We start from the raw sequence: 19,544 nt of genomic DNA on the forward strand, positions 1-19,544 counted from the left end.
CAATGAAATGTTATGTTCTATCCAAGAAAGAACAGGGTATTCATATATGGGGGGTTGGGGGGAGGTATCATAGTTAAATGTGATTCTGCCCTTATGTAATGCCTTCAGAGTTTACTGGATAGCTAGGAGTGGACAGCTGGCTGATATCCTCCCTCCCCTTTACCAGCTCAGAGACAGAGACTAATTGTAGTGCTCAACACCATAGCCTCAGCTGGCATCAGCTAATTCAGTACAGATCAGAATTATTACCAAGACTTTGCCTGTCTGTTCGACTCATTAGCAATACATGTGCATTAACCACTGGGCTACAGAACTGCTCTACCACAGGTTTGGTGGTTGGGGGGGGAGGGGGGGGGACTACAATTTTTCAAAACGACTTAAAAACTTAGAAGTGCCAAATCAAATTCAAAGTTGATTTGATTATGATCAAACTGTTTAATTTACCTGTAGGGGATACACTATCTTAGAATCATAGCATCTTACAGCACAGGAGGTCGTCATTTGGCCCATTGTGCCGGTGCTGGCTCTTTGAAGGAGATATCCAATTAGTCCCACTCCCCTGCTCTTTCCCCATAGCCCTGCACATTTTCTCCCCTTCAAGTATTTATCCAATTCCCTTTTGAAAGTTGCTACTGAATCTGCTTCCACCACCCTTTCAGACAGTGCATTCCAGATCACAACCTGTTGCATAAAAAAAATTCTCATCTCACCTCAGACTCTTGCCAATTACCTTAAATCTGTGTCCTCTGGTTAACGACCCTTCTGTCAATGGAACAGTTTTTCCTATTTACTTTATCAAAACCCTTCATGATTTTGAACACCTCTATTAAATCTCCCCAATTACCTTCTCTGCTCTAAGGAGAACAATCACAGATTCTCCTGTTGCTTCACATAACTGAAGTCCCTCATCCCTGGTACCATTCGAATAAATCTCCTCTGCACCCTCCCCAAGGCCTTGACATCCTTCCTAAAGTGTGGGGCCTAGATTTGGACACAATACTCCAGCTGAGGCCTAACCAGTGATTTATAAAGATTTAGCATAACCCTTTCTTTTGTGCTCTATGCTTCTACTTATAAAACTACGAATCTGCATTTTTAAAAAAACAGCCTTATCTACTTGTCCTGCCACCTTCAAAGGTTTCTGTATGTAAACCCCAGGTCTCTCTGTCCTGCACCCTATTTAAAATTGTACCAGTTTACAGAACTGACTTAAATCCACTATTGAAAATAAAAACACTATTGTAAAAAGCAGCCGAATAATTTAACTTTTAAAAAATTTGTTTATGGGATCTGGGCGTCGCTGGCAATGCCAGCATTTATTGCCCATCTCTAGTTGCCCCTGAGAAGGTGGTGGTGAGCTGCCTTCTTGAACCGCTGCAGTCCATGCGGTGATGGTACTTCCACAATGCTGTTGGGTAGGGAGTTCCAGGATTTTGACCCGGCAACATACTTCCAAGTCAGGATGGTGTGACTTGGAGGTGGTGGTATTCCCATGCGCCTGCTGCCCTCGTCATTCTAGGTGGAAGAGGTCGCAGGTTTGGGAGGTGCTGCCGAAGAAGCCTTGGCGAGTTGCTGCAGTGCATCTTGTAGATGGTACACACTGCAGTCACGGTACGCCGGTGGTGGAGGGAGTGAATGTTTAAGGTGGTAGATGGGGTGCCAATCAAGGGGGCTGCTTTGTCCTGGATGGTGTCGAGCTTCTTGAGTGTTGTTGGAGCTGCACTCATCCAGGCAATTGGAGAGTATTCCATCACACTCCTTACTTGTGCCTTGTAGATGGTGGAAAGGCTTTGGGGAGTCAGAAGGCGAGACACTCGCCGCAGAATACCCAGCCTCTGACCTGCTCTTGTTGCCACAGTATTTATGTTGCATATCCAGATCACTCCGCAATCATGAAAAACCCACGCAGATTTGGCAATGGTCAATTTATTAGAACCAAGTATAGAATATATGAAGTGTATACTTAGTACACTACTGTAGAGCATTTGGAATACTTCATCTCCATTCTGCCAAACAAAAGAACCACTTAAGCTAAAATGGCATGTTTTGTGTAGCACTTAAGCCCTTTCCCACCAAAACCATCTATCATATTGGAGAAACTCATACCTAGACTGCGATTCAAACCAGTCTCTTATTCCGTTGCCCAATGTTGCAGGGCTTTATAGCTAACTGGCTTGTCTAGTTAAAAAAAAAACTAACCATAAACCCATTAAGGCATCTTCAGACATTTTCCCACGATTCCCCCAGAAATGGGCATATATGGAACATTAACAGAATTGAATCTGTAGAAAAAATAACATTTTGTAAAACCACTAGATTAAGAAATTGAAGAACCAGACCAAATTGGACCTTTTGGCCATCTCCCTATACAGTCTTGTGGAGGACAGCACATGCTCAATGTATTTAAATATTTAGGAGTTACCACAGGTGCTAAAAGAGCAGTTTTGTAGAAACCAGTTGCCGTAAAAACATACCAGGGTAAAACTCTTTGGTGATGCTGCCCAGCGTTTGATATTAGTAAGGCTCCATTCCTGTATCACCTCTTTTGTTCTCTCATCCACACGCATGACACATTCTTTGGTAATCCCCAGTAAACGTGGTACAAGTTTGTTCTTCCCTTTCATTTTCTCCTACAAAATATTTAACATTTTATATTAAAGAATCGGCAATAGCTCCAGAGGAGCACAATGACAAGGTAGACTGTTTTAGGTGTAGTCAATCATATTAAAGTATGCTCCAAAATCTATGGGAAAAGTCTAAGTAAAGAAAATCCACAGGTACACTAGTTGATTTAACAAGTTTAATGGGAAGAGCTAAATGCATTATAAGAATATCTCTGAATGACCATCAGCAAATGAGCACATAAACCAAATACATTCAGCACTTGGAGGGATGGGGGAGGAAAGAAACATCTTGCAAAATAAACTATTTACAACATAAAATAATATAGCTATTTACAAAAACAAGTAAAAGCCTGTGTTTAAATTCAAGTGCCCCTGAAGAACATTGGAAGCACCAATGCCACTGATTGACTAAATAAGAGTCCAGAGTAGGAGAGTGGGAAGCAAGATACATCAATTACCTTCATTTACAGGAAGAGAGTAAATTTTAGATATGGTAAGAGCTTAAGGGAAAAACACTTCATGACACAAAGGTCAAGAACAATTTGAAATGATGGTCACTCAGGTACGATTGCCCTACACATTATTGCAGTTTAATATCTTGCAAGCCGGTAACAGTGAGCAATATTCTTTAACCAGTGCACAAGTCCCTGTTCAAAGATCTAATTTATACACCTTTTATTAGCACACTAGCGGCATCACTTAAGGCATAGGGTGAAACTCATGTAAAAAATTAAATACGTCATTTTTGTGATCAAACAAGTTTGGGATTTTTTCTTTTATATTTGACATGGAGAGCATATTAAGTTAACAATATTTAAGAATTAGAATAAGGCACATCAGCAACACCAAGCATTATTACAAAAATAACATTTCACTGTAAAACAATCACATTTGTAAAACTGATGACTTCATAATTTACAGCACACCTTAACCAAGAAGAAAGATACTCCGTACGTCTTCAAGGATCGGGCCATCTTTACATACAACACCTTAGCCTCCATTTCAATCATGTTACCACAGTTCTTGTGCGTCTACAGAAAAATAAAAGTTTCACTTCCATGGTTACATTTGATCAATGACATTTGAATTCAATAACTTTCATTTCTAACATGGTTCCTATGTATAGAAGATGCCGTGAAAGTCTTTAAGAACAAATCAGTGGATGCTGAGCAAAAGAAAAGAAAAAATGGAGAGGGTTTAGGTGGGTGCAGGAGGCAAAAGCCAAGAGCTTTGGGTTTTTTTAGGGGGTAATCGTAAATAGAGAGTCACCTGCAATTGATTCTCTTCCCGCTCCCGCATCGTTACCTCTGGTGTCCCCCAAGGTTCTATCCTTGGCCCCCTCCTATTTCTCATCTACATGCTGCCCCTTGGCGACATCACCCGAAAACACAGCATCAGTTTCCACATGTACGCTGACGACACCCAGCTCTACCTCACCACCACTTCTCTCGACCCCTCCATGGTCTCTAAATTGTCAGACTGTTTGTCCGACATACAGTTCGGGATCAGCAAAAATTTTCTCCAATTAAATATTGGGAAGACCGAAGCCATTGTTTTCGGTCCCCGCCACAAACTCCGTTCCCTGGCCACTGACTCCATCCCTCTCCCCAACATCTGTCTGAGGCTGAACCACACTGTTTGCAACCTTGGTGTCATATTTGACCCTGAAATGAGCTTCCGACCACATATCTGCAGCATAACAAAGACCGCCTACTTCCACCTCTATAACATCGCCTGTCTCCGCCCTTGCCTTAGCTCATCCGTTGCAGAAACCCTCATCCATGGCTTTGTTACCTCTAGACTTGACTATTCCAACGCACTCCTGGCTTGCCTCCCACATTTCACCCTACGTAAACTTGTCATTCAAAATTTGGCTGCCCGTGTCCTAACTCGCACAAAGTCCTGTTCGCCCATCGTCCCTGTGCTCGCTGACCTACGTTGGCTCCCAGTTAAGCAGCGCCTCGACTTCAAAATTCTCATCCTTGTTTTCAAATCCCTCCATGGCCTCGCCCCTTCCTATCTCGAATCTCCTTCAGCCCTACAACCACCCTCCCCACCCCCACCGCTCCTCTAATTCTGCTGTCTTGAGCATCCCTGATTATAATCGCTCAACCTTTGGTGGCCGTGCCTTCTGTTGCCTAGGCCCTAAGCTCTGGAATTCCCTGCCTAAACCTGTTCGCCTCCCTACCTCTCTTTCCTCCTTTAAGACGCTCCTTAAAACCTACCTCTGTGACCAAGCTTTTGGTCACTTGCCCTAATATATCCTATGTGGCTCTGTCAAATTTTTTGACTTAAAATACTCCTGTGCAGCACCTTGGGACGGTTTACTACGTTAAAGGTGCTATATAAATGCAAGTTGTTGTTGCTGTTTTAGAAAGCAGGGAAGAAAATGTGACGTGATGTTCCAGAGGCCAGGATCTTATGTGAACAAAACAGTCGCCACCAATAGTGGCGCAGAAGAGACAAGGTCTGGAGAAGATCACTAAAGTAAAATGGTATAAAGTAAAGGGGGGGTTTGAAAGCAAACGAGAATCGTGGAGTCAATCTGCTAGAGCAAAGGGAGCCAGTTGGACTTGAAAGGAGGGAATGCAGGATTGGTACAAGTGAAGACATGATGTATTACGTTTTGAATAAAAGGAGCATGGAGGGAGCAAGGAACTCAGGGAAATTGAGCTTTTGGTGATAAGGTTTTGATGGCAATAGAGGGGAGATTAGGAATGGAATTGGGCAATTTTGGCAAGATGAAGACAGTTGCCTTGGGGAAGAAGCTCAACCTCAGATTGTGCAATACGCCAAGGTTTCAAGCCTCCTGACTGAGCCTAGAAGGTTGACAGAATCAAAACCAAGGCATTTCGGTAGAGGCAGGATTACTTTGGTTTTACCAATATTAAGCTGGAGGAAATTATAGCTCTTGCAGGTCTTAACATAGGCAAATCAGTTGGAAAGCATAGCAACAAAGGATGGGAAAGTCTCCCTTGAAAGGAAGAGTAGGGTCAGGATACGTCAGGTTGGGGAGTCATCAGCAGCAATGAAAAGAGCAGCAAGGGGAATAAAGGGTGGCGGATAGCAGCAGACCCAAAAAAAGGCACAAAAGTAGAAGGGCTGCTACCAGTAAAGTACAAGGTCAGGTCAGTCAGCAGCCACTCAAGGTCAGATCAGGGCTTTCGCAGCCAACAAAAAGTATTTATTTCCAAATCTTGTTACAAATTTCTGACAGTGAGGTTTTGCATAGCACAGAATGAGCACGTGGGACAGGGGAGATCAAGACTCTACATTGTCACTAGTGGTGGTGGAACTGGACATGAGATGTAGTACCACCAGTGCTCAGAGAGCAGAAACTGCAAAAGTCAACCGTGACAGCTGACAGAAAAAAAAAATCAACGGGAAATGTTTACAAAGTGTAAAAGAAATCCTTACAGGTAGTAAGGTTTATGGACAGAAATTATTCCACCTATACAAGATAGATTGTACACACGCACACGAGATTTTTTTAGTACTTATTAAAAATCTTACTTCTGCACTCCCCGGCTGTGCCATTTGACCTCCTGTTACTGTATAATGTTTTTTTAATGCTGTTTGTGTCAACTTTATCCATTTTAAATCCCAATACCCAGAGTTATCCTGTAAGCTCATCAATCTGACCATCAGGTTCCCTGAATTCTCACAAAATGCTTTGAAATTTTTTTTATCTGCCATCTTTTCCTTTAGTTCTGATTTCAGATGTCCAAAGTAAGTGTTTAATCAAAATATATATTTCTCAATATGTTTACAATTAATCAACTAACTTGTATTTTGGGTCTTTTAATGTCTTCATCAAAAGATTTTACTTGACATCCAGGTCTTGTTGCATGCAGGCATGGACTGCTTCATTATGAGGAGTTGTGAATGGCACTGAACACTGTGCAGTCATCAGCGAACATCCCCATTTTTGACATTATGTTGGAGGGAAGGTCATTGATGAAGCAGCTGAAGATGGTTGGGCCTAGGACACTGCCCTGAGGAACTCCTGCAGCGATGTCCTGGGGCTGTGACCTTCAACCACCACAGCCATCTTCCTTTGTGCTAGGTATGACTCCAGTCAGTGGGGAGTTTCTCCACCCCACCCCCCTCCAATTCCCATTGAATGAGTAATTCAAAGTGAGATAGTGATGGGAATGAGGGGATGATAAGAAGGGAACTGGGTAGCGGGAGGTTGGGAGGGGAAACACAAGTGAATAGGAGAGAAGATGGGAAGGGAGCTGTGGTGTATGTAACCTGTTCCACCTTAAGAGAACTACCTTAAGAGATGTACTACTTTCTCTTGGCTGCTGTATACTGTAATACCGGTGGTGACCACACCGGTATATAAACGTTGTGTAGAGATTTGCTGGGCAGTTCAGCCCTGACCTCCGAATAGTAAAGACCTGTTAAAGTTATTCTTGTGGTCTGTGTCCAGTGATTTATAATAAGCATAACTGGGACACACAGACTTAACAGGAGCTGCTCAGGGCATTTTTCCTCCACCCTCACCCCGAATGCAACCTCTAGCCATTGGCAGCTCATTTTTCTGCCTCATCACCCACAATTGAAGAAAAATACAGAAAGACAAAAAATACAGAAAGAAACAGAAGAGAATAGAGCACGAAGGGAAACGAGTTAAGTGGAGAAAAGCAGAATGGAAGAAAGAGAGACAGAACCAGAAAATGAGAGACAGAAAAGCAGCAACACAAAGACAGCTGCGATAGGCCATGATAGAGACCATATTCTCAGACTTATCGGTGCAAAACCACTGGACATTGGCTATTGATACATAATGTAAAATAAATATATACTGTACATGCATAGACATACACACATATACATATTTTCTATTTCCATCTATCTCCCATGTAGTTGCTTATTGTAAGTCAGAACAAATGGCCTCTTCACTGTCTGTCTGCCATCTTGTTGTCAGTTCTCTGCGTCTCTCCTGTTTTCTTTTGTGCTTCTCATGTTTTTTGATTTTCTTTGGGTTGGGTTGGAGGCCTGGTGTAAAAGTTTAGGACTGGGAACTGGTGGCGAGTGGCATAGGTCTGAGCTGAAGTGGAGGCCAATGTGAGGCAGCAAGACCAGTGAAGAGAGAGCTGCACAGGTGAGGGCTGGAGTAGAGAATAGAATTATAGTGGGAAACAAAAGTAGGAAATGGAAGCGTGTGGGCTAATGTTGAAATATAGCATTAATGACAACTGCGGGCGAGGGGAGGGGGTAACAAAAGGGCAAATGGGTGGGTGGGAAATTAAAAGTGTGACGTGTCGGATTAGTTTGAATGAAGACATTGGTAATAAGGCACCTTATCCTGGTCTATCCACTCGCCAACTACATGTCCTTGGTGACATCCTACCCATCACCCCAAAATGCCGCAACGAAAAGATGTAATTTATACACCATTTTTAAGTCATACATTCTGTCTTTATTGTATACATTTGATTTTATATTATTTATAATTAGAGGAAAACAGATCACAATTTTGAAAGCAGAGAAGTAGAGTTGGCTGAAGTATAGGAGTTTCTACGCAGTACAGGGGAAAGGGCTGGGAAATGCAAAAGTGAGGCACTGATGGGAGTTTGTAATTACAATGCAACAAGTTTACACAGGCAATTTCCATTATAAATGTGGACATCATTTATAAATGGCAAATGTTGACAACAGGAAGTAAGGTTTTGTAGACAGGAAGTGCACTCAGAAATAAGATTAACATGTATAGATATAATAAAAGTCTTGCATTTATCGCACATTCACAAGCATTACTCAGATCAATCAATACGGACAAAAGAAACATTTGGAACACAAAAAAAAATTGCATTGTTCTGAAAAATGTCACTTAAATCTTGCCCATAAAATTCGTCATTTAACGTAAGAAATGTACCCCCGGAAAGGGCATACCCTTCACAACCGATTGACCACAGCTTAGAAACTCCAACTTCTGCAGGGAGTTCTACATCCTGCTGAGTGCAAGTTGAGGGTACACATCATGGGAGTAGTAATCTCCTCTGTGGCATTAGAAATATCCAGAGTGCACCTCAATAGCTCATAGCACATAACAACTAGACAGAAAAGGATCTTTCAACTACAAGTAGACTTTGCTTTTATCTGCTTAAAATGGTTTGAAAACAGAAAAGAATTTTAAAAAGCAATTAACAAACAAAATGCAGTAACACTTCATAGCTTTTGGGCAGACCATAAGCACTTTCACACATACTAAATAACCAGTTTCAATACATACCTACCACACAACCACAGTTAAGTCTGACATTACACAGTTATGAAATTCATATTGAAAAGTCCCAGTTCTGAACTAAATGGCTGGGGCCAAGTTAGAGAGTCTCATCCTCTTAATACCAATAAAACAGGGCATTTAACATATTTACCTAATTAAGTCAGTCTCCCAAGAGTAAGCAACCCTCCAAGGACACGGTCACCTGCTTTTAACTACGGTGCAAAAGAATATTTCTGGTATTTTAACACTTGAAACAAAAGTACAAATTTCTTATTTGGCGACACCTACCATGAATATTCTTTTCTCTCCTTTCTGTTTGATGTACTCTTTAGGCAGGAATTCTTTTAAGCTGTAAAGATAAACAGAGCCAGCATTAAGTGATACCTAATGATTTTTAAAAAAAGTTAAATTGGACAATTCTCTTAAAAAATTCTATGTAAATTCATTTAGCACTACAAAATAACATATTAAACTATGTCTGTATACTTTAAGTCCATTATAGTGTGAACAAGTTCAAATACAAGTGAACCAAATTCACTGTGAATTTATAGCTGATGTATGCCCAAAATCAATGCCAGACATTTAACGCAGGTTACAAACCCCCCATGGTACAGATCAAGGTGGCAAAGTCAGATACTCATAATTTTCCTACAAACAACTCAACATGAACATCCAACTACGCTCAAGAGAAACTGGCATATGTTCGCTGGCAGAATACAATAATGACTTGGAGATGCAGAACAGCTTAGTCAACAACAGAACACAAGGTCCTCAATTTATCTCCAACCTCAAAATATTACAATTTGCATTAATAATTTCTCATTCAGTATTTTGGAATTCATCGACTTTAAAGAGCGAAACTGGGGAATGTGCATGATGTGGACAACATATCCCTAGGTATATCAAAACAAAATACATCCCTAAGTATATCAAAACAAAAAGCCAAGCATAAAAGGCGCAAAATAAACTGATGTACTATGAAATATAATTTTGCCAAGCAAAGTTTTATACAACCTGCAGCTCAGTTTTAAAAAAAGACTGCCGTAAATAATTTAGAAACATGACCCAACTTTGAGGCAAGGATAATTAATATTACAACGTATGGACCAGTGGTCACAGAATGCATTAACCCAATGTCTGATCAAGGGAAGCAAGTTATAGAAGTATTTTTCCCCTCAATTTTCTTGCCTTCTCTCCTGAAATCAGTGATTCTTGAGGTGGGCACAGGCTCCAGGGGTGCCTGTAACTCGCCCAAGTGATCATTCTTTACATAAACCTGTCTGCAGACAGAATCACAGATGACACCAAAGGATCAACAAATTTAAAAGCAAGGGGGGGAAAAAAAAAAAAAGCACTACTGATCTTGCAGGGAGAAGGGCAAAACGATACATGAAACGAATATAGGAACATATAGAAAAACATTAAAAGGATCAGAGGGGCAAAGAGCAACCTAGAAACAAGGTAAAACATAGTAAGAAAATTCTTTCAATACTACAATAGTAAGAATGCAGTCACAGAAAGGGCAAGAGCCATAAACGAGACAAATAGACTTGAAACATAGGAGGAACAATAAATAGAAAATATTCTGAATGATGTGATTACTTGAAGTAATCAATGGAAAGAAATGAACTACAACATGCCTTCTCCAAACAGGGATAACCTCGGTAAAATGAATGACTGAAGTAAATGAGAATGGAAGTCCTAAACAGGTTAAAAGGGCTCAAACAACAAATCTCCAGGGATAAATGGTATTTAACACGGTGCTGAGAGATATTGGGAAGAGATTTGCGTGGCATTGACAATCATTACGAAGGAGTTACTGGACTCCGAGGAGCTCACAGTAGGTTAGAAACAGGCTAATATGGTGCCAATGTTCAAAAATAGTTAACAGTGACACAATCAACTTCATACTCATTAGTCTTACTTCAACTCTAAAAATAGTGGAATCAATTATTGGAGTAAACTTGAGGATTACCTACAATACAATTGTTGGTAATACATTAATTGAAGTGCTGGAACTAGTTACCTCATCTCATCCAGATGGACAAAGGGAAAACAAAGATTTAAAATACTTAATGCAAAGATATTAAGGGCAACAGATAGGGTAGATGGAGAAACTCTATTTGCACTGGTTGGGGATTCTAGGACTAGGGGGCATAGTCTAAAAATTAGAGCCAGACCTTTCAGGAGTGAAATTAGGAAACACTTCTACACACAAAGGGTGGTAGAAGTTTGGAACCCTCTTCTGCAAACGGCATCTGATGCTAGATCAATTGTTAATTTTAAAATCGGAGATTGATAGCTTTCTGTTAACCAAAGGTAGGAAGGGATATGGGCCAAAGGTGAGTATATGGAGTTAGGTCGCAGATCAGCCATGATCTCATTAATGGCGGAGCAGGCTCGAGGGGTTGAATGTGGCCTACACCTGTTCTAAAGGTGTGAGCTGGTGATGGAAAGTAAATGGCAAGTCTAAGTGGCATTTCAGTGTTGAAACACTGTGCTCCATGATCTGAACACTAAAATTAAAGTCGTTACTTACACTTGTTTTAATAGCTTAACTGAAGCTAAAATCTTTTTAAAAAGGTATCTACTTACTCTAAAAAGCCAGGTTTATGCTTCTGCTCGTTGTGTGGTCCAAACTGGATCTGGCATTGATATCCGGCAAAATCACAGGCTTTGTCGAAGGATACAGGATGAGAACCATTCAGAATATCATCTCTGGCCTGATGTAGGAGCACAATATGCATAGTTAAAAGCTGTACAACCACCATTTCAGCATCAGTAGCCGATTCTGAATTATAGAGCAGAATTTTCAAAAGCAGCTTACAAGATTTAAGATGTAGTTTCAGCTGTAAGATTTATGATTTTATATAGATTTTAAAGCACAGAAATGGGCCATTCAGCCCAACATGTCTAAGCCGGTGTTTATGCTCCACACGAGCTTCCTTCCACCCTTCATCTAACCCCCATCAACATATCCTTCGATTCCTTTCTCCATTGTGTACTTACCTAGCTTCCCCTGAAATGATGTGACTCACCTCAGCCACCCCATGTGGGAGCAAGTTCCACATTCCGAGTAAAGAAGTTTCTCTTGAATTCCTTATTCAATTTATCAGTGACTGCCTTATATTTAGTGGAAACATCTTCTCTATGTCTACCTTGACATTCAATGGCATTACCATCGCTGAATCCCCCACTATCAACATCCTGGGGGTTACCATTGATCAGAAACTGAACTGGACCAGCCATATAAATACTGTGGCTACAAGAGCAGGCCAGAGGCTGGGAATTCTGCAGCGAGTATCTCACCTCCTGACTCCCCAAAGCCTTTCCACCATCTACAAGGCACAAGTCAGGAGTGTGATGGAATACTCTCCATTTGCCTGGATAAGTGCAGCTCCAACAACACAAGAAGCTCGACACCATTCAGGATAAAGCAGCCTGCTTGATTGGCACCCCATCCACCACCTTCAACATTCACTCCCTCCACCACCGGCGCACTGTGGCTGCAGTGTGTACCATCTACAAGATGCACTGCAGCAACTCGCCAAAGCTCCTTCAACAGCACTTTCCAAACCCGCGACCTCTACCACTTAGAAGGACAAGGGCAGCAGACGCATGGGAACATCACCACCTACAAGTTCCCCTCCAAGCCACACACCATCCTGACTTGGACCTGTATCGCCGTTCCTTCACTGTCGCTGGGCCAAAATCCTGGAACTCCCTTCCTAACAGCATTGTGGGTGTAGCTACACCATATGGACTGCAGCGGTTCAAGAAGGCGGCTCACCACCATCTTCTCAAGGGCAATTAGGGATGGGCACTAAATGCAGGCCTAGCCAGCGACACCCACATCCCATCAATGAATTAAAAAAAAACCTATCGAACTCCTTCATTATTTTAAAGACCTCTATTAGCTCTCCTCAGTCTTCCCTTTTCTAGAGAAAGAACCGCCCCAGCCTGTTCACGTTATCCTGACAGCTGTACCCTCAGTTTTGGCATCATCGCTGTAAATCCTTTTTGCACTTGTATTCCAAGTGTGGTCCAACCAAAGTTCTATATAAAAGTTTAGCATAACCGCTGTTTTTGAATTCTATTCCTCTAGAAATGTATCCTAGTGCTTTGTTTGCATTTTTTAATGGCTTTGTTAACCTGCATTGCTACTTTCAACGATTTGTGAATCTGTACTCCAAGATCCCTGAGCGCCTCTACCCCATTTCGACTTTTATTTTCCAAGGAGTAGGTGGCCTCCTTATTCCTCCTGCCAAAACACACCACCTCACACTTAACTATAAATTGAAATTCATTTGCCATTTACACGCTCATTCTGCAAGTTTAACATAGTCTTGCATTTTGTCATAGTCTACCTCAGTATTAATTATACTCTCCAATTTGGTGCTGCTGCAAATTGTGATATAGTACTTCCGAGTCCAAATCATTTATGTAAATTGTGAACAGTGGTCCCAGCACTGATCCCTGTGGAACACCACTTCCTGCCTTTTGCCAGTCTGAGTAACTGTCTTTAACCCCTACACTCTATTTTATATTTTGTAGCCAGTTTGCTACCCATTCTGCTACTTGTCCCGTAAATCCACATATCATGAGTCTACTATGCAGCACCTAATCAAAGGCCTTTTGAAAGTCCATGCACATCACATCCACTGCATTACCATTGTCTACTCTGTCACTTCAAGTACCACACATCAAAAAGCAGGTTTAAGTATATTTTTAAATAATACAGTTTAAAAGTTCACAACTTGTTTGGAGGAGGGGAGAGAGCGCGAGAAAGAGAGAAAATATGATATAGATCAGAAGCGTTTTAACAATGATTGCTAATTTTACATTTCAGTATTGTAAGTAGCTTATCATCCTTCAGCATTAACCAAGCACAATAATTTAAATAACCTTTTTATTTCAGGCTTCTGTTGGGCTTTCTCCAGGCTGCAATACAGAAGCTCTAGTAAGTCATTTGGACAAAACATAAGTCTGAGTGTTGTTTTTATTTTAAGGCACGGGTTACTGATGTCATGATAAGAAACCACTTTGGGATTCTCGGTCACATCAAACAGGAACGTTTACCTGAGCTGAAAGAATAAGTGTGCTGTTTAGTCTAATAGAAAAGTACCAACCTGTACATAAAGCAAGTTCAATTGCACTGGATCTCGCGAATCAACATTTTGATCTGAATAGAAGAACTTGCGTCTGAGAAGCAAGGTTTCATTTTCATCGACACCCTGTTCTCGAAGTGTTCTACCGTGGTCTAACCAGTTCACTGGAGAGGACAAATATAGTGTCAAGAAGACTTGCATCCAATGGCAATCAGACATCACCTTCCCTTTTATTTTAAAACTGCCCATCTTTAGAGCTTTCTAAACTCTTAACCTGAAGATGCTGACTCTACTGGTGTCCGTTCTATGGGTGCCAGCCACCCGCTTTAAGCTCACCCAAGTGACGATTCTTTATGTACGAGGTAACAGTGTGCCAGATCATCCAACCATGGGCAACTGCAGCATAGCCCAATTCTGTCTTTACCAAACAGCCACAAAAACACACTTTCAGTTCGAAAGCAATTGGAGACCAGGAACACAGGCTGATTTCTCCCCCCTCCCCTCTAGTCCAGGAGCACCGAGGCCAATTACAGTACCCCCGCTGCTCCTCTGGTTGAGATCAACTAACGTAGTACTGACTGAACCTGGGACTCTCCTGTTCTGAATGACTTAGTTCCACACCGAGCAGTGCATTTATCAACTCACCCATCGGAAGACTCGCGTGAAACCAAAACAAAACTAAATTGCAGTATTAGAAGCTCTTCAAAATTGCCTTGATTTTTTTCCCTCAAAACCAATTGTGTAAAAATTCCTACTCTCGGACTTCCATGAAATACTTTCTTGCAAATCACTTTCTTCTTTGGTTGCAGAGTGGTTCTCATGCTTTGACTATTTGTTAAATACGTAGTCAAAAGCATGGCTACATATCTGAGCTGACCGTTCAATGTCTATCCATTAAATATTAAGCCAAAATATATATTTCTGATGACTAATACAACAATGCATATGGTATTAGAACTTTACACAAATATTTTAAAAGACAATTATGGTGCAGTTTTTTTTTTTTTTTTTTTTTTTTAAAAGTTAAGTCACTCACAATCATCATCTGTGTGCAGTTTCTGCTTGAGCTTTTCCATTTTCTTATCATCTCTTAGCAGGGTTTTGTCTTTTTTCAGTGTCCCTGTCATTTCTTCTTTCTTTTCTTCAACAATTTCATGTACAAGTGAATACTCATCATGATTTGTGATTCCTATTAAAAAAATATTAAGTATTTTGTTTTATTTGTAATTTGCAATACTAAATGCAAAAAAGATAGCTTCCAACACCAACAAAAGCGGATTTAGTTGGCCATATATCTCCATAAATGAGGTCGTAAGACATAATGGGCTGGATTTTCATTGAGTCGTCGGGTTGGAGGCAGGACTACAACTTTCGGGGTTGTAGTCCTGCCTCCATCGAGGTCTAGCCAACCCATGCGATTTTGACTTGATTGACCTTATTGAGCCCGCCCAGTGGGCTCAGCAGGCCAATTAAGGGCCACCCGGCAACAGGTGACATCACAGATTGATATTTCATCTGTCAAGACCTTTTGACAGATGAAATATGAGCGTTTCACAGCTGTTTGAAGCGGTCAAACACTGACACTCTGTACTCCCAAGTTAATTCCTTCCTGTCAGGATGATTTAGAAATCTCCCCGGAACAGAAAGCTAAATGCTGCAATTTTTGACAGCTCGCAGCCATTCTGCTTTCTGTGCCGGTGAGATGAGAGACTCCTGAGACCTGAGGAAAGAAGGCTGTAAAGGTATGTAAAACTTCTTTAAACACTTTACACATACCAAACACACTTACCTTTGCACTCATGCACCCATCACTCACCTGAACACCGGACATCTCGACCCCTCCAAGCCCTTCATCCGGACGGTCTGCCTCCTCTAACGTGGCGTGGTTTGGAGCCATCGGGAATCCCACACTTCAACATTAAAAATAGGGATTAGGCTAAAAACTGCCCGTTAACAGGCAGTTAATTGGCACTAATCCCCTTCCCGCCTCGGGGAGGTGGGTCCCAGTGCGGGGCGGGTACCCGCCTCCTTTGAAACTGGCATGGAGGCGGGTTGGTGTCGGTATTATGTCCGTGTGTAATTGAGACACGGACTGCAGGAGTTGGTTATAACAGGTCTTTACTGAGTGGAGACAAACTGGAACTAACTATGCAAAGTTACTACACAGGCTTATATACAGGGGTGGTCACTACTGGTGCTGCAGTATACAGGGGTTGCAGAATATAGTTCCTTCTGCAAAGTACATACACTACAGTCGGGACCCCCGATTTCAGGATTTTAACCCCCCACACGCCTCCAATCCCGCCTCCACGGCCCAATGAAATCCCTGCCCAATGTCTCAACAAAGTCCAATTTACTTTCCAAGTAACATCTTTGTTTCAAGGAGAGAACTGTATTGTGCTTTAATTGCATGGGAATTTAGGCACGTACACCTCAATTACTATAGTTTGCTTCAGTCCCATTCGAAGCCAACACTCAGATCACAAACTGGGGTAGTCAACCATATTGAATACTGTAATTTTGCTCCAGTGCAAGTGCACATACTGCCACTTCAACCACAGGAATGTCACGGGGATCTCAGGGGACATCAGGATCCATAGCCTTTCTTATTAAGAATGGAGGGGAGATGGGAAGCTGAATATAAAATTATGAAGCAATTTTGGCTATGTATTATGATTAAATATAGCATGTTAACAGAGAGTATGTAACATATTAGATATAAACCTGGGTGAAAGTAAGGGTTCGCCATTCTTAGTGGGAGCACCCAGCTTAAAATTGTTCTGGCCTTTAGAAAAACAACCAGGCTATAGGAACAGCTGAGCCTACTTCAATAGAAACCCGTAGTGTCGGTTTGGATACTATTTTGGTGACAGCATATTTAAGTTTTCCTCCCATTTCTATTTCCAAACCAGTATAATGGAAGAAAATGTTTTAGTATTTTACTCGAGCACTTTTTTTATAAAATAAAACCGTTGACAACTCATTTGTGATTTATCCTGCTTAGAAAATAGTTTACAATATAGTTATATAATGAGTTGGGCCACTGACACCTCTGTGTACATAGTACATGATTAGTGAGATCATATCAGCTGCTCACAAACACGCGGCTGCAGTTGAAGAAATTGTGACAGGGTGAGCAGGAAAACCTTGGAGGGCTAGGCGTCTTATAGCACTGAGATAATGTTATGGGAGCTGACAGATGGGTGTTTCCGGGAGATATTTCTTCCCCCTGCCTCAGATTGGCTGGCCAACCAAAAGGCAGGATGTTCATTAAAAGGCTGGGGAGTGGTGAGTTATTAGGAAGGGAGCCCAGATGGCTTGGGAATTTCCCAGATAATCAACAAACACCACATTCTAATTGGCAAACATTATATTTTTTCATGCAGATGATGGTCTCTGCTACACAATAAGGAGATGCACCTTCTTGATGGAAGTATCGAGGTTCATCCTAGACTACACATAGAGAACCCCTATTTTTAGGTATATAAAAAAGGCACACAGCATGATCTTGGATGACTACCAAGCCAGGTCATGTCCCTTCTAGCTTCTATAGACACCCACGCAGATGGTTGGTGGCGAGAAGAATAGACAATGTGCAATAATCCACAGCCTGACCAACATTCTTCTTTCAGCAAGGACTGGAACATTTTCGGGTAATATTTGGCATCTCATTTCAGTTGCCTCTCTCATATTCTGCTGCTGAGAGAGAGGGGTATACACTGAGCACATTCTTATTTCACTATTGCTCTGCCATGAGAAGGTAACCCAAGTCTACCCATAGGACCCCTTGAGGCTGAGCACATGGCACATAAAAAATGAAAAAAATGTAGCAGAGGGATGGGAGAAGGAGCATTAAGAGTGTGGAGACATAGCTTTAGGGAATAGATTTATTAGAGTTTGATGATCATGGTAGGGTTTTGGAATTTGTGGGATAGGTTGTATTCACCAAGCTGTTTATCACTGGCTAGTTCACAAAAGGGCATAGCGTTGCCCATGTGAAGTTCATGGCATAGTTTGGTGATCCTTTGTCATGCAGGGTCTTGAACCCAGTAGGGCTAGGGAATTTAGAAGTTCCCTGCTCCATCAGATTGAGGGTGGCAGGGAGGGTGTGGGTAGGAGAGGCAGGGCAAGAAAATAGAGGACGGTTATAATGGGGTTTTAATCTCACCTATTCTGGCACAGATTGTCATCAGCATGTCGCTCACTATTTTAGAGTCATCCACCATAACGGTTTTGATACTTCCATCCAACATCCTGATCTTCAGAGGCCTCTGCTTTCTCTTGTACTCCAGAGTATCCTGGGATTAAAACAAAAGTGGTGATTTGCAGCACCGAGACCCGTGACTGGTTACAGGGTAATATTTCCTATATTTTGTTCTGTTCAGGACATTCTTCAAAAGACTGCACATTGTAACAGTACACTAAAGCTGAAACAATCTGTAAATTGAAAGGTATGGCATAGGGATAACAGAAAATGCTGGAAACACTCAGCAGGCCAGGCAGCATCCGTGGAGAGAAAAACAGAGTTAATGGCTCAAGGTCTGCGACCCTTGTATGGCATAGGTAATGGCCACTTTAAGCTTCATGCATTAACTGCATCACCATGGAGAGATCAGGTGTTGTCTTATGGAGAGAGAAAAAAGCCAGGTCACGCAAACCCACTGAGGTATCTCGCATCATTGGATACAAAGCAACACTGATTGAGCCTTGGCAATGGAACAAAATCTTACAATCTTCTCTCAACCGCTCAGCCAGGTAGTGGATTCTCTCATTTGTATTAAAACAATTTACAACAAAACTTGATAGTTAGAAAGGTAACTGAGCAGCAATAGCAGTGTAAACAGAACCCTGAACCAAGAGATATCAAGAAAAGAAATTACAGAATTTGGTTAAACATGGATGGAAAATAAATTTAAAATTAAACACCGTTAATTTATAGTATACCAAAAAAGGGAAAGGGTAATAGGACACAAGTACAGCAAAATAGTAAACTTACCCCATTCCTCAACATGTAGTAGTCTAAGGCTTTGCCAGACTCCAACCAGATCCCTTTCTTTGGGTCCTCATCAGACAGAAACAATCCATAATCATTGGCTGCAAGACAATGAAAAATTATATTTCAAAAATATTGAACTCCATTTTCTGAGCACTAGACCAAATGTGGGTACAGTAGCTTAGTGGTGCAGGTACAGAAGCATAATGGTTATGTTTCTGGACTAGTAATCAGAGGCCTGGACTAATCCAGAGCCACACATTCAAATCCCACCATGGCAGCTTGTGAATTTGAATTCAGTTACTTAAATAAATCTGGAATAAAATGCTAGATTCAGTAATGATGACCATAAAGCTATTGATTGTTATAAAAACCCAACTGGTTCACTAATGTCCTTTAGAGAAGGAAATCTGCTATGCTTACCTGGTCTGGCCTATATGCGACACCAGACCCACTCCAAGCCCTCTGAAATGGCCTGGCAAGCCACTCAGCTGTATCAAACTGCTACAAAAAGCTACAATGAAACCAGACGGATCACCCGGCATACCTTCACCGCATGGACTGCAGCAGTTCAAGGCAGCAGC

The 19,544-nt window shown here is 41.5% G+C and overlaps 1 protein-coding gene across 1 annotated transcript in view; it reads right to left on the reverse strand.

Moving 5' to 3' along the window:
* The window catches only part of LOC147123480 (talin-1), a 287,370-nt gene that overhangs the window by 130,528 nt on the left and 137,298 nt on the right, over window positions 1-19,544 (reverse strand). Inside the window, exons 4-11 of the mRNA XM_085973632.1 lie at window positions 18,964-19,061; window positions 18,136-18,265; window positions 15,004-15,156; window positions 13,989-14,131; window positions 11,455-11,582; window positions 9,148-9,208; window positions 3,551-3,655; window positions 2,475-2,630 (exon numbers count right to left, since the gene is read on the reverse strand). Coding sequence (XP_085829758.1) covers window positions 2,475-2,630; window positions 3,551-3,655; window positions 9,148-9,208; window positions 11,455-11,582; window positions 13,989-14,131; window positions 15,004-15,156; window positions 18,136-18,265; window positions 18,964-19,061 — 974 coding nt within the window. The remainder of the gene's footprint in view (window positions 1-2,474; window positions 2,631-3,550; window positions 3,656-9,147; window positions 9,209-11,454; window positions 11,583-13,988; window positions 14,132-15,003; window positions 15,157-18,135; window positions 18,266-18,963; window positions 19,062-19,544) is intronic.

The sequence above is a fragment of the Somniosus microcephalus genome, chromosome 2 (assembly GCF_052327205.1).
Source record: "Somniosus microcephalus isolate GS21.2 chromosome 2, FLI_Smic_1.0, whole genome shotgun sequence".
Taxonomy (NCBI): domain Eukaryota; kingdom Metazoa; phylum Chordata; class Chondrichthyes; order Squaliformes; family Somniosidae; genus Somniosus; species Somniosus microcephalus.